Source organism: Zonotrichia albicollis, chromosome 2, assembly GCF_047830755.1.
Source record: "Zonotrichia albicollis isolate bZonAlb1 chromosome 2, bZonAlb1.hap1, whole genome shotgun sequence".
NCBI lineage: Eukaryota > Metazoa > Chordata > Aves > Passeriformes > Passerellidae > Zonotrichia > Zonotrichia albicollis.
Window position 1 is genome coordinate 60,527,757 of NC_133820.1, and position 14,652 is coordinate 60,542,408.

General features: G+C 41.1%; 1 protein-coding gene across 2 annotated transcripts; it reads right to left on the reverse strand.

Moving 5' to 3' along the window:
- Nucleotides 1-102: 102 nt before the first annotated feature.
- Nucleotides 103-12,717, reverse strand: SLC46A3 (solute carrier family 46 member 3). 2 transcript variants are annotated; one of them, XM_074535279.1, is made up of 6 exons: nucleotides 12,526-12,717; nucleotides 12,176-12,389; nucleotides 6,210-7,083; nucleotides 5,718-5,801; nucleotides 4,122-4,278; nucleotides 103-2,684 (listed from the first exon to the last, which is right to left on the reverse strand). In XM_074535279.1, the coding sequence occupies exons 2-6, from the start codon at nucleotides 12,365-12,367 to the stop codon at nucleotides 2,597-2,599; spliced, it is 1,395 nt and encodes a 464-aa protein (XP_074391380.1). In that variant the 5' UTR covers nucleotides 12,368-12,389; nucleotides 12,526-12,717; the 3' UTR covers nucleotides 103-2,596. The 2 variants fall into 2 exon arrangements, with proteins under 2 accessions (XP_074391380.1, XP_074391381.1); XM_074535280.1 differs by lacking the exons at nucleotides 12,176-12,389; nucleotides 12,526-12,717 and adding an exon at nucleotides 11,553-11,606.
- Between the last annotated feature and the right edge of the window lie 1,935 nt (nucleotides 12,718-14,652).

Consider the following 14,652-nt stretch of genomic DNA (forward strand, 5'->3'; position numbering starts at 1 on the left):
ACCGTGGTGCTGCTCCTGTTTATACCAACAATCCTCTATCAGTCATGCCATTGGCCATTTGTCAAAAAACAAAATTTAGAAGCAGAACAACTCCAAATGCAACAGAGTTTAAAAAACCCAAACTTTATTGTTATTATGTCAAAATAATTTGTATTTATACACAAATAAAGAAATTATAATAAACTTAATAGATTTTGCTTTAATAATCTGATGCATATTAGTACTTGGCTCCTCAGCTTCCACTGTGCAAGGCTTTTTAAAAACACAGTTCATATCCTCCATGGTTTTGGCCTAAATTTATAGCCAGTTCTAAGTGCTCCATCCACCAGAAACCTCTGCAAACAGCATGTACTTTGTGCAGTTAAATCATAACAAAGCCATTCCTGAGGTGTACATGCTTGTTGGACTGACACAGCACCACTGTGCAAGTGGCTCGCTTTGTTGTGAGCTCCCAAGTACCAGGAGAGGTGTGCACTGAAGAAGAGCAAGTGAAGGTACACGTCCCTTCTGCATCTGCTTTTTTATTTCCAGGCAGTTTTGTGTGAAATAGTTAATTTCATAAAGCCTTACATAACTGCATAATGAAGAGGCAAGGAAGACAATGTAATGTTTGTGCTAAAATCCTTTACATCAGTGTTTTCTTAATCTCTCTACAAGTACTCATTATGTTTTGGACCCACTGGTTATTGTAGCATTCAGCTCATGTTTCCAATAAGTTGGCAGTAGCTTGGACGCCTCAAAGGCATTAAGCAGTTTTATTTTCTGGCCCTCATCTAAGCTACTGAGAGAAAGCTAATGATCTTTAATTGCCAACATCAGTCTTGGGAGTTCAGGACAGAAGTGTAAGAGCTAGCTAGAGGTGTTAGACCATTCCCTCTGGCCTGGATAAATGGCCATGTTTTCACCTGTGATGGGCAGATAGTGGTATCCTGAATATTGTAAGCTCTCCCTTTAAATTATTTGAACCTTCTTCAAGGCTTCTCTGTGATCCTGACACATAACTTAGAAAGAATGCAATAATTCAGTTATAAAGGATCTATAAAAGTATCATGATTTGGCATTACTGTTTTTTGGTGGAGTACCACTGGGAAGTTCCACAGGAGTCTCTGTTCATAGGATGGGTATCAGTGGCTGTAAGCAGCTCATTCTTTATACATGCTATGTCTGTCTGCATTTTCATCCTAAGCTGTGTGCGTGTGAAGTCATTGTAGTTGCTTTCCTACAGGTTTCATTCTCTAAAGGCAACGGCTTTACATTGTTTTGCTTTTTCTGCCTAATCTGTTTTGGGGGAAAAGGTTCACACACAACTTTGAGAGATCAGAACAGTATTGGCTGTCAAATTCTTAACAAAATCAACAAATGGGAGTGGTCCTTAACATGATGTTATATTCACATTTTTGCTGTTCTGTGCATTCTAGAATTTAATACTCAGGATAATTTCTACTTAAAGATTTTCAGGGAAAAGGTGAGGAGTCAGTGCTGAAACTGATTCCTAGGTTTGGCAGTCTCACCGGTTGGCACTGGGCATGTCACTTGTCCTCACTGTTAATTTCTCTCTATCCAACCGAGAGGATAGTATCTATTATGGAAGAATGTTTTGAATAGCATTTTTAAAGTGCTTTGAAGATTAGAAGTGCTGTTCAAATGTTCATTAATTATGCTGCATTTCTTGCAAGATGAATAGATTATTGATTTGATTTTGTCACTTCATTTCAGAGTTGTTAAAAAAATAAAGATCTACAGATAAGAAATGCTATCACAGATTTTCACTAAAAGAAACCTTTAAGCTAAGTACCAACTTAACTAGAAAACAAGTATCTCTGGGACAAAACAGAGATGTCTGTATGCATTCCTTAATATATGGAAACTGATACATATGCAATATGGCCTCTGCAAAATGTAAGTTTAGGCTAAACTTCACACTCTGCAAGATTTCTCTGCAAGAAATTTTCTGACAGTTCTGTGTGAAAATCCATTTCAAGAGCTAAGTCACAGGCAAGGTCCACACATGTTATGTTAAACTTACACAAACACTCTGCTAGCTGCAGAACAGTAAGTGTGCTTATGGCAGGTGTAAGTACTGCCTCCAGTTTGCTTTCTGAAAAAACCTACTTTTTAGTTTAGTAATTTTAGACAGTTTGGGGCTTCAGTGTTAAGACAGGCCTTTCAAGATGTATGCAGTGGACCACATCCTCCGCTGGCACAAGCTGCAATGGCTTCAGCAGAAGTGCCAGCATCCTCTGGGTTGCTAAGCTTGTCTTTGCCACCCAACTTAGAGTGATACAAGATGTATCACAATCCACAGCTGACATTCTCAAACTTGAGAAAGAGTAAGTGGAAAAAGTACCATCCTACCTTATTTTTTCCTTCATGCTGAAGCAGCATTAATCTCAATTGTCAGCCTATTTCCATAGTTAATAGCTAGCTTTAGTCAAATGCTAAAAAGAGATTGGGTATTGAGTGGTACCAATTTAGTGCTTATTGCTGCAGGGCCACTTGGGAGATTGTGTTGTGTTATCTCTGTGGTTTCTGTGTGACATAACTATTTGTGCCACTGCATGTCAGATTAGAAATCCTGGTTATGTGGATCCTTTGTTCAACTATCAGCACTCTCTAAGCTGGATACTTCTTCGGGTACCAGCAAAGCCAAGTCCTCCCCATTCCAGCTTGTGCACAGAAGCCAGCTGTAAGACAAAGATAAGACAGGTATCTTTAGCTGAGATAGCATGCTGATTCAGCACCAACAAACACACAGGCTAGCTCTCTGCAGTCATCTTCTGTGGCACAAATGTATCTTAGTGAACAAAAGCAGTGACACTATTTGCCCTAATTACACAAGTCAGACAATATCATTACTGCTGCCTTTGAGCACAGTACTAAACTACTCTGCCTGTTACAGACTGGAACAACTACCTTTCTGCTCTCCAGCTGCAACACTGAATGACACTAAAAAGAAAGGGTCAGATATTAGAAACTGATAACAGAAGAGACACTTTCTCTGCTTCCACTGAACTAAACTAAAGATAATAGTTAAGAGAACAAGTACTTACTGTGCCTTTGTTAATGTAACTGAATTTCTCAATTATTTTATTACTTTACTGGAAAGTATTCTTCTCACATGCAAGACCCCTTTGCTTCAATTCCCTCAGGTCTAAGACCCATTACTACTTTACATTACCATTAGTACAGTCTACTCCTACTTCATTATAATTATTTACACAGTCTTTACATCTTCTGTAAAGACTGTAAATAATTATAATGAAACAGGAATAGACTTGAAATTATGTGAAATGTTCTAAATCTACACTGCCTATTTGAATCTTAAAATGCAGCTGATGCAGAGATAAAAGGAAACCGAGGTAAAGTCTTAAAAAAAATACGCAAGTCTCCAGCCAGAGTGCCACCCTTTTAAGAAAAAACATTTTTTTCCCCCAACTGTAAATCTATCTAATGAAAAGTGATTCCTCTGCCATTTAGATTTTTGTTTCAGCATCCTAAAAAGAAGTAATTTATACTGGAAATAATGTAAGGTGATCTTTGCTTTATGAGTAGTCATGAATGGTATTTCACTGTCCGTGTTACTAGATGGCCACTAGGTATGATTAGACACAACTGCTATAGAGGCCTTTATTTAAAACATGTTTAGAAGTTTATTCTTTTGGGCTTTAAAATCTTTTACAGATTTTAATGGCACTGGGTCACAAGGTACCCATGACCAAAGACCACGACAGACAGCTTTCCATTAAACCCAGTGGGTGACTGTCATGTTTATAACCCTCATTAGCATCTAGAAGAGCTCAGATTGCAAAATTAAGTTCAGGGAAAGGTTTTCCTGGCAGAAAGACCAGGTAAAGGTCTCAAACCGAGGGAAGTCACATGTGCAGTCAAGGGTATGGTGTATCCCACTGGCAATGCATTCAGTTATCTTCAGTTTGGGGGAAATTCACAGTACAGAGCTGAGGGAAAGTGGCTGGATGAGGGAAAAGGTGTGAAGCTAGAGCCACTACAGCACACTAGCAGATAGGAAAGTTTGAGAGCTACCGCACTAAACTACAAAGTTTCAATTCATATCAAAATTCCTGGCAAAGGCAGTCAGAAGAACCCTCCTGATCTGTACTTACCACAGGACAGACAGTGGAATTAGACAAAGGCCTGCTGATAGGAGGAAGCTAAAGCCTGAAAACCATGCAACAGTAGTTGCATAGAGAATATTAAAAATTGAAATTGACATTGTGCCGGTCACAACTTCTAAACAGGCAATACAAGCAAACACAGCACCTGCCAAAAATAAATGGGCAAATTACAAACAAAACAAAACCAAACCAAACCTCTTCAAAGTACTGAAGTTTTCAAACATGGTTCAAAAGATATATGTGTTGACAGTATTTTTGCAAGTATGCAGGTTACAAGCACTAAGCAATCACACTTTACTGTGAAAACCGTGGCAACTCCTACAAAATGCTAGTTATTTTAAATGAACAAAAACCCAACAAATAACACATTTTGTTGATGGGAAAATATTTTTCTTTCCTATTATTCTGTCACCATGCCTACTTTCTTGCATTTGCATATCACATCAAGTTTAACCTGTTCATCCTCACTAACCATGTTGTGCACATTTCCATCCTTTACCCCTTCCAGTTCTCTTCATTTTACTTTTCCCTTTCTTGTTTCTTCCTTCTCTAACCTTCACTTTTATATGTGGAAAATACTGATTCAACGAGGACTGCTGGTTCTGCTTAAAACCACTGCCTTCTTATTTTTGAAAAGAAACAAACAACTTTTTTTGGACTGAACTACCCTTTGGGGTGGCAGTCTATCCCACAAGTGTCTTGTTGAACACATTTTCTGGAGCTGCATTCATAGTCACAGAACCATAACCAAAATCACACTAGGTAAGCAGAAAAGGATGACAAGAGGCAACCTGATTGCTTCATCAAACTACTCAAATAGCCAAAGCCCTGAAGAATGCCAAGAAACTCAATACCAGAGGCGCATTTTGGCACAGTTAGTAAAAGAGGTCTTTGTTTTAGTGCATGAAGATTAATCTTTTAAAAAGTAAAACACAGCAACTCAGGGAAATGTTTCTAAAAAGTATATGTTTCCCAAAATCTAGAAAATACACACTCCCCAAAAGCAAAATATGGAATATTAGAGCTGTATTTTGAGGCCTGACATGCTTTTTTCTGTGTTCCATAAGGAAATGACTTTGAGAAGTATTATGTTACATTTCTAGGGATATGTTTAGAAGCCACAGGCCTGAAGTTGGTGTCCTGCTCCATAGCTCAGGATACAAGTCTAATTGTTTTCAAGTGCCATGAAGATTGACCACCTACTGCTTACCTTTTTAAATTAGTAAGTGAGAAATTGACTAAATAACATATCTTTCTCTGCATGCTAAATCTTGTGAATGTAGAAGCCCTTGTGAAACACTTGTATAAATCTTGGGCATTCCCTGCTTCAAGTTTCCCATAGTCTTTAATTTAAGAACAGTATTTTGTTTGAAAGTTGAAACTTGCAGTACTTTTTAACACAGTATTGTTTATATTTAATTCAGAACCAGAAATCGTTAATGTCAAGACACAGGCTTATATTATACAGAACTTGAAAGAAAAGGAATCTTAAAGTACCAATATCTGTCTGTTTAAAGGTAATCTTTGTGCATCTCTGTTCAGAGGCACCATATTATTTTATTGTTTAAAAACAATTCTACTTACCCTGTTCACCAGGGAGAACCACTTTTGACAGCATGGATCGGAGAACAGGAATAGGCATAAAGCAGAACAAAGATGGCACTCTCACTGTAAAGCAACCATGAGACATCGAACCAATTAAAATCCAGGGATTTACAAATATATTGCAACTGCATTAGTCATATACTTTTGAACACTTAGTTCCCCAAATAGTAAAAGGCAGCAGAAAAGTCAGACTACTAGTGCACTGAGACACAATTCTCCAAGAACAGAGAAATTTATAAATCAAGTATATTTCTATGGCACTAAAACCATAAGCAGGTAATTCCATTGTTTCTCCACACAGTTCATCTTTTAATCAAATCCTAGATCAGGCTGATCACCCATCTATATTTTATCTCTCTGTGACCCTTTCAAGGTGGCACATTCAATATCCAACAACTGCATTCACTACAGATAACACAGCAGTATTTTCATATACATTGTTGACCATGGAATAACTGATTCTGAACTCACCTAAAAACATGAGCAGAGTAGTTTTGGCAAAGGCAGCCATGATCATTCCTCCAATGTAAGAACACATCCCAATAAAGACAATATAAATGTCTTTGAGACATTTGGAAAATAAGTAAACTCCTAAAAAGCTGGTCAGTGAGACAGAAGTGGATGCAGCTGCTCCATATCCAATGTATACTTCATTCCAGCAGAGTGGCTCATCCAGTTCATACAGTGTAAAAAGTGAAGTCCCACCCAGCACAGTAAACAAATAAGTCATAAATGTAAAAAGTAACACAATTATTAAAATTCTCTTTTTATAAGGGGCAGTTTGAAAAAGCATGTACACTCCAGAAAATGTCTCCCTAAGAAGGTCTTTCCAGGATACTGGTGCTTCATGCTGGAATTGAGATACGCCTATGGTATTTTCCAGAAAAAATACAATATAGATTATATTAATGACATGGAGCAGAGATGCTATCACAAATGTCCATGCAAAGCCTATTCCTCTTAGAAAGTAGCCAGATGACAATCCTGCCAATCCAGATACAACTCCAAAAATCAAATCCACTACAGCTATTCGTGTTGTTTTCTGCTTCTCATCATGACACTCCTCTGCTATGTAAGCAAAGCCTCCTCCAAGGAAAGTTGCTATACTCCCAAACAGTCCAGAAATAAATGCAAATGCAAATAGGACAGAGAGTGACAAGGAAAAATATGATATTGCAGTGAAGCTAATACTAGAAATCAAAGCTCCCATTGATGGTAAAACTAAAGACCTTTTGTGTCCCTGGCGATCCCCATTAGCTACAACGACAAAGGCAACTATAAGGCTGGGAATGGCTCTAGTTAAGTCCAACTGCATAATAAAAACAGAGGCTTTTTCTTGGACTTCCTGCAAAGAGAAAATAAAAATAATTGTAAATACTATAATAAATTGGGGAAAAAATCTGTCACAATATTGCTTACATAATTATTAGTATGCAATATAATGAATATCACTCTGCATGTTTACAGATAATAAATTATACTATTATAAAACATAATACATGCAATGTAGTTTTATAACATTATATGACATTTTGGTATACTAGGCTATATACTCTATAGATAAAACATGTATATTCAGACTTTTGTAATTCGATCTTCAATATTCCTCAAACATTCCCTGTTACATTTTAACCCAAAACTTAAAGCTGAAGACACAGTCTTACTAGTACTGTTGACAGAGAAATTTCAATGCAGACAAGAGAACTATCCTTTTGAACTTGTACTTACAAGAGCTGTAAGTATCTTTAACTGCAACTATCTCCTTCAATACAGGATATGGCAAAAGAGCACTGGGGTATTTTAATACTACTCAGAAATCAGTAGTAAGCCAGTCACCAATTAAGGAACACACTCAATGCTCCCTCTTCACAGGAGCTCTTTTTTCCTCCCAAATAATTCTTCTGAGGGGGGTACAAAGAACAATTAATGGACTAGAGCACACTATGCAAGTAAACAGATCACAGTTTGCTCTGACATCCCACTGTACAATCTTACTAGTACTATTACAAACAGCAGTAACAACCAAAAAAGTGAAATACAGGTTTAAATACTGTACTGACTCACAGGTACATGAATTAATGGGTTTTGCAAACACTGTAAAGCTCTGGGTTCAGGAATTGTCCAAATCAGTGATGTCTCTACACATACACCACAGCAGGTATTCACGTAAGGAACAGCAGCTAGCACTATAAAAATAAACACCCATTATGGGAAAAATTTCAGACTTCTTTTTAACAGAAGTATAAAAATTAAATGTGACTGAAAACCAACCATTTAACAAAGCATGAATGCCTGCAGAAAAAAATAACTAAAGAATATTTAATTAAAAAGAATTGTTATGAAGCCAGCTGCTAAAGGACCCTCAGCAAGCAAATTCTGATCTTGTTTTTAATGCAGATATGAGAGTACCTGATGAGTGTAGCCACAACAGCTCTTTTAAAGACAGCCAGCTGATCAGACAGTAGGGGAAAAGGAAGCAACTTTATTCATACAAACCCTTTATACTAGCTAAAATAAAGTTTCAGATGCAGAGAAACTTTGGAGTCTTCTTGGAGTTTTCTGAGGCACAACACTGACTTGGGCAGGCATTGTGCTCTTCAATCAGCAACAGGTACGCTTCTGCAAACCTGCCCACGCCATTCTCAGCCTGTATTCAAGCCATCTATACTCCACATTTCAGGTGTCTCCTATGTAGCTAACATAATCCTGACTGAGTAGCATCCAAAATCATGAAAAAGCCCTAAAACTTACAGGAATGTACCTGGGGAATTTTAAAAGCTGCTGAATGCTGTATAAATTCGTATTTATATTTACAGGCAGAGACCGTGAGATTCTCGTTCAATCTCCTCCTTTGCTTACAAGATACCAGGCTTTATTACAAGAGGAAAATTCAGCTGATCCCGAGGTTCCCAAGGAAAGCCTTCAAGATCCCCAGCCCTCCAAAGTCTTTTGCTCCCTTCCCTTATGGTGTCTGACTGCCTTAGCATTCATGACATCCTGGTAACTTGCCAGCAATGCTGTCACCCTGGAAGAGTCAAAACCATGAAGACTGAACAAACTGAGTTGGAAAACATTATTCTGATCTTTAACTCCTCTGCTGCTGACAGAAATAACCCTATGTAGTCGCAGACATTGCTTCTTTACTAGGATTGTCTTGTTCAAAGCCATGAGTATCAAACAAATGCTACTATGTTAAAAGTAAAATTAAATGTTAATATGTATCATCTCAGCCCACATGAATAACATAATACAGAGATTATTGCCAGACCATAATGAAGTGTAAAACTGAAAGAAAGAAAAACCCAAAACTTGGGAAGAAGTTGTGCAACACACAAAACATGGCTTCACATCCACATGACACATGGTAACACACGTGAGCATGAACGTGCTGAGATAAAAAACTTGATGTCTACTGAAAAAAAGTCTACAGACATAAGTACAGGAAAAATCCATTTAGAGTGTAAGGCATGCAACTGTACACTCTCTGGTTTTATGAAGCCAAAGGAAAAGAATATAGAAAATGATAGGTCAAACCTTCAGCTTCTTTAAAATCATGTAACTCCATTAAATAATCAATGGAACTACATATTTTTGAAGGGAAAGGTATAGGTTTTTAATCTGCAAATTCACTTTACTCTGAAAAATTACTCATAGTGGACTGAAATAGGTATTTCAATCACCTATTTCAAAATTAAAATAACAATAATGAAGAAGCAAATAACTTATATAAGGATTAAATTAAGAGAGAAGGGCAGCACCTGAGATTGAACAATATAAAGGACAAATAAAATCACAGGCTGATAAGATAAAATATTACTGAGTAGCAAGGGCAAATTAATGGATTGTATAATGAATCAATGGGATGATAAACAATTTTAATGATTAATAATACAGCTCTTTCTGAGATATTAAAAAAGGATTATCCAAGTTGGTGATCAGAATGCTTCAGTTTATATCCATATTACCGTGAAACTCACTTCATTATGACTATTTTTTTCAAATAGTAAAAAATAATTAATCTAAATTTTGTGAAGACGAACCATTTGGAATTATATTCTACTTTTTATGCAGGCTCCAAGTGATTTTTGTCTTCAATTTCCTTTTACATTTTGCTTTGAAATAGGTGAGATTCGTATAAAGCTTCTTCATTCTCAGAACATAAGGACTTACACTAAATTAACTGTTAGTAGAGATGTTCTTTTAAACATTAATGCCAAACAGGGCCTTACAGCAACAGTTACAACATCCAATAAACCTAATTCAGTTTAGGTTAGGAAGGTCTTGGAAAATCTGGAACACCTACTTCACACTTCCTTGTGAAAGGGTTTGGAATTAAGTTACTGGATTTGCTCTTTGGCCCACGCACAGGACTATAACAGCACAGAGGCCCATTTACACTTAAATTAATGGGTGTTTTGAGCACCTACATTGTTACACTATGGTAACTAGTGTGGTATAAAAATGCAGCAAGGCATCCAGACAAGAGTGTAATTGTTCAAAAGCTCATGCCCTACTGGAAATCACTGAAATGCAGGGAACGGAAATTTGGCAGGAAAGGGAAACGAAGAAGTTCTGTTGGCCATTATTCAACTGCTGTCTTGAAGGACTCATGTTCTCAAATATCAAATTAACTATAATTTGTAAGCAAAAGACCTGTAAAGTGTGAATGTGTCATCAAATCAGAGATGCTATCTAAACTTCAGCTGAAATGAAACACTCTGCTTCAGTGTTTTGAGAAAAAAAAGTCATGTCTTGAACCATAGGTGATGGCAATTTGAAAGTCAGGTTGAATTTCAGGGGGTTGCAAAATGCAGAGATGTATTTGAAATGTTGATTTCTTGATGGGCTCTGCAATTAGAATTGTATGCTTAGAGAAAATTGCCAGACACAGCATCAAATGGGGAGCTAATACTAAATAAAACATTTTTTGGGAGTAACATGCAAGCATTACTCCAACAATAACTGGTGATTACCTCCATGGGTCAGCCCCGAAGCCATGTTGGGCCACAATTCTATTGACCTTTTCACATTTTTTCTATAAGACCAGCTTCTGTCACATGACAAAGAACATACGCCACACTAGAAGTCCTGAATTATTTCTTTGATCACCTTCACTGGAAGCATGTTCCATTAGCAATCTCCTTTTATATATGACAAATGAGGCAGCTAAGCTCAGGCATTCAGTCTTTTCAGTCTTGCACATACGCAGCACATCAAAGATTCAGATATGGGATATGAGCAAAACTTTTCAAGTACCACCTTTTCAGCAGTGTAAGGAAATGCCAATTGACTCTTTCTGTGACCCCAACTTCTGTGTAACTTACACAGTGAATCATTTACTTTTCTGGCCCGAAAGTGGTTTCATCTTTCACTTTATCCAACCCAACTGCCAGTTGTTGTTGACAAGCATGGTGCTATTGCACCTCTTCTGAAAATATGTTCCCTCTGCTGTTCTCATGTTAGACACAGAAATCATGTGGCCACTGAGTGTGCCAGAGCAGTGTATTGCTTCAGGAAAAAAACCCCAACATTATAAAAACAGCAACCCCAAAACATGAGATGAGCTTTCTGTTGAATCAGTGCCCCACTCAAATCCAAACCATAACCTGTAACTGCAGAACTGCAAGACACAACACGTGGGGTGAGAGGGGGAAGGGAAATTGAGAATGACCATCTCTTCTGCTGGCAGCTCTCAGCCAGCTCTGCTTAAGTGTAGCATTAAAATTGCACTGGAAGTGCAATGGAAGAGGTGCCAGTCAACAACTAGCTATCCAGCACACTGAACTATGGAAAAGTGCTAAAAATGTAACTGACCATGGGATCCTGTCATCCTGACGTCCTTGTATTCCAGCAAGGCACACTAGTGCTCTGAAAAACCATCAACCATATTTAATCATGTAAAGATCAGTTAAATTTTTTCCACGTTTTAAAACCACAAAGATTTTAATTTCCTCTGTTCCTCATTCTTGTAATTCCTCTGAAACACATGCATTTTAAACTAGATACTGTTCCTCAAAATTGCAGCCATTTGCTAAGCTTCACTCGGTTACAAAGAACAGTAGGAGCCACAGAGACAACGGGCGGCTCACAAACACAACACGCACAGTGGTGCGGGAGGAGGAGCCTCCACCTCCACTTGTAATGTGGTAATGTCAGCCCAAAGCTAATCTGGTCCCCATTCTCTCAGGCGATCTTCAACTCCCGCTAAAATACGAATTTATCTCAGTATCTTCCTGGAGACAAATCTTTGTCTTTAAAGCACTGTTTCTACCTACAGCATAACATTAGAGCGAGGAGACAGTGAAGTAGAAGCAGGTTACAAAACTACGGCTTTCCGCAGAATTACAGGTCAAAGTTATGAAACAGGAGGTTATACTGAGGCAGCACCTCCTGGCAGCAAGTTTATTTACAATTATTATTCTTCCCCCGCCACTTGCCTTCTGTTTGATATAAGCCGGGCTGCTCTTATTCTGCTCGCAGTGACTGGCATTGCTGTCGCTGATAAAAGTGGAGTTGTACTCCTGCTCCCACAGCCGCCGGTAGATGAACTGCTGCACCAGCGGGGTCGTCAGGGAAAACGCAAACACGTAGCAGAAAATTACGGGCTCCACGCACAGAACCTTCCTCATTTCTGGGTCTGGGCTTCAAACCCTGCGCCAGGAAACAAATCGCGGCTCAGGAGGTGGAAGCGAAAGCCCCGGGCGGCAGCGGGCTCGGGGACAGCCCCACGCACGGGGGCCGCGCTCCGCCAACGCCGTCCCGTCCCGCCGGGCTGTTCCCTGCGCACCGGGGCCCGTCCCGCAGCGCAGGGACATCGGGACACCGGGGGCGGGACGGGGGCGGCCGTGTCCCTCAGCGGAGGAGCGTCCCCCGCCGCGCCGTCACCGCCCCCCGGCCGCCCAGAGGACGAGGCCCGGAGCCGCCGTCCCGCCGCTGTCCCTGACGGGGCCCGGGCCCGGGGGCGGGGCGCTGCGGCGGGCGGGGCCTGACCGGGCCCGGGGGCGGGGCGAGGAGCTGCGGCGGGCGGGGCCGGGCCCGGGGCCGAGCGGGGTCCGTGTGCCCGCCCGCGGCTGCCGCCGCCGCCCTGCTTGCCCCCACGCCGGGGACGCTGCTGGCGGAGCTCAGCGCACGTCAGCACCGTGGCCATGTCAGCAGCTAGCCCCGGGCCCGCGGCGCGTTCAGGCTGATTACACAACGAGGATCTGCGCTGTCAGCGGCATCGCCGGCCTCGTTTAGCACCGCCAGCCCGGCCCGGAGCTCAGCCTGCGCAGGTGGCCGTGCCTGGCCGAAGGGGAGCCCACGGCGTGCTGCTCTCCCGTGCTGCCGAGCGCTCCGCTCTCAGCTGACAGAGCTTAGGGGTTTTATTACAGCCGCTCCCCTTCCGTGGGCTCTTGGCTTGTCAGCGTGTGTAAAAGCAACATTTGTTAGCCACCAGCGGGTCTCTCATTAACAGAGTCATAAAACTGTGTAGGTTGGATAAGATCTCTAATATCATGAAGTCTAACCATTAACCCAGCAGTGCCAGGAAGAGATAGAGATAGATCTCGCTCTCTGGGTCTGGCATAGCTGGTGCAGGGTATCAGGGGAAAGGCTGTGAACAGCCTCTGTCGCTGTGAGCACCTGCTGGGGCACCTGCTGCATTTCCGCATGAAAGGCTGTGCTGGGGCAGACCCGCAGCTGTGCGGTTCAGATACGGCCTCTGCCCACCCTGCTGTCCACGGCATCCACAGCACGGCGAGCACAGCTCTGCACTGTCCTCCCAGGACAGCCCCGAGTAATGGCTCTGCCCTTGTCACAGGTGTGGCGTACCAAGGAGAGGTGACACAGCCAGGGCATCCTGAAGGACCACCTTTCAGTCTTAAATACTGGTTCTCCATCACAAGTACTGCAAAAAAGTCCCTTTTGCTAAAAGCACATCAGAACTTCAAAGTTTCCCTGATGTATTTGCTCTATTAAAATAAGAAGAGCAGTTTAGAAACTTCATGAAAATTGAGTTCCTTGATAAAGTTTATTGAAGACAGATTGTCCATAACATGGGTCATATGATCTTGAGCAATGCTTTAACTTGTTCACTGCCATGTGACATGTCATTCAGTCCCAAATTTAGGGACAACACTGGTTTGTTGAGTGTCTCTTAGCACAGGATCAACCCAGCATAGCAGCTCAGTGGCCTCGATCATGTACTTGAGCTTCTTTGGTCTAGCATATAGGCTTGCTCACAGAGGCACACAGGCAGACTGATTCAAAAAAAGTGCTACTCTGGCATGAGATCAGCTTGTAGAGAATGGTGTCCTGCTCCTCAACCTGGCCAAGTCCAAAGTCTGACTCATCCTGTGACAGCATTTTGTTTGTCACAAGGTAAAGCCAAAACAAATATGCGAGGCTGTTAGGTGAGAGGGGCTGTTCAGGTCACTTGTCCAGCTGTTAACATTTATTCGAGCAGGGTGAAGAAGGGATTTACAGCCTGTTGGAACTTCCTGTTGTTCCACAGAGGGATATTATCCAGAGGCCATTAAGTTTCTTGCCAGATCTAGCTGTGCTGAAGAGCCTGTCACTTACAAAGGAACACAAGTGTCTGGGTGCAGTCCAGGTTGCTGACCAAACTTGTTTTAATGCACAGCTCCTTCAGAACAGCCTTCCCAGAGCCAAAGAGTGGAGCTGGGGGTCTGTGTTTTGGAGAGGTCCTCTGCTTCTCTCCTTCCTAGTAACTGTGTTTAAGTTAGGGCTTGCATTTACAGAGCCAAGTGATTCCAGCAAAGCTGTGATCTCACCAGTGCTGAAGGCAAAGCTGCAGCCTGAGCTGCTCACCTGGAAGTGCCTTTTTACCTTTGTGCAACAGCTCGAAGCAACAGCTGTTTGTGAATATCTCCCAGTGCTGACACCACATATTCCCCTCAGGCAGGTGAACTGGGAG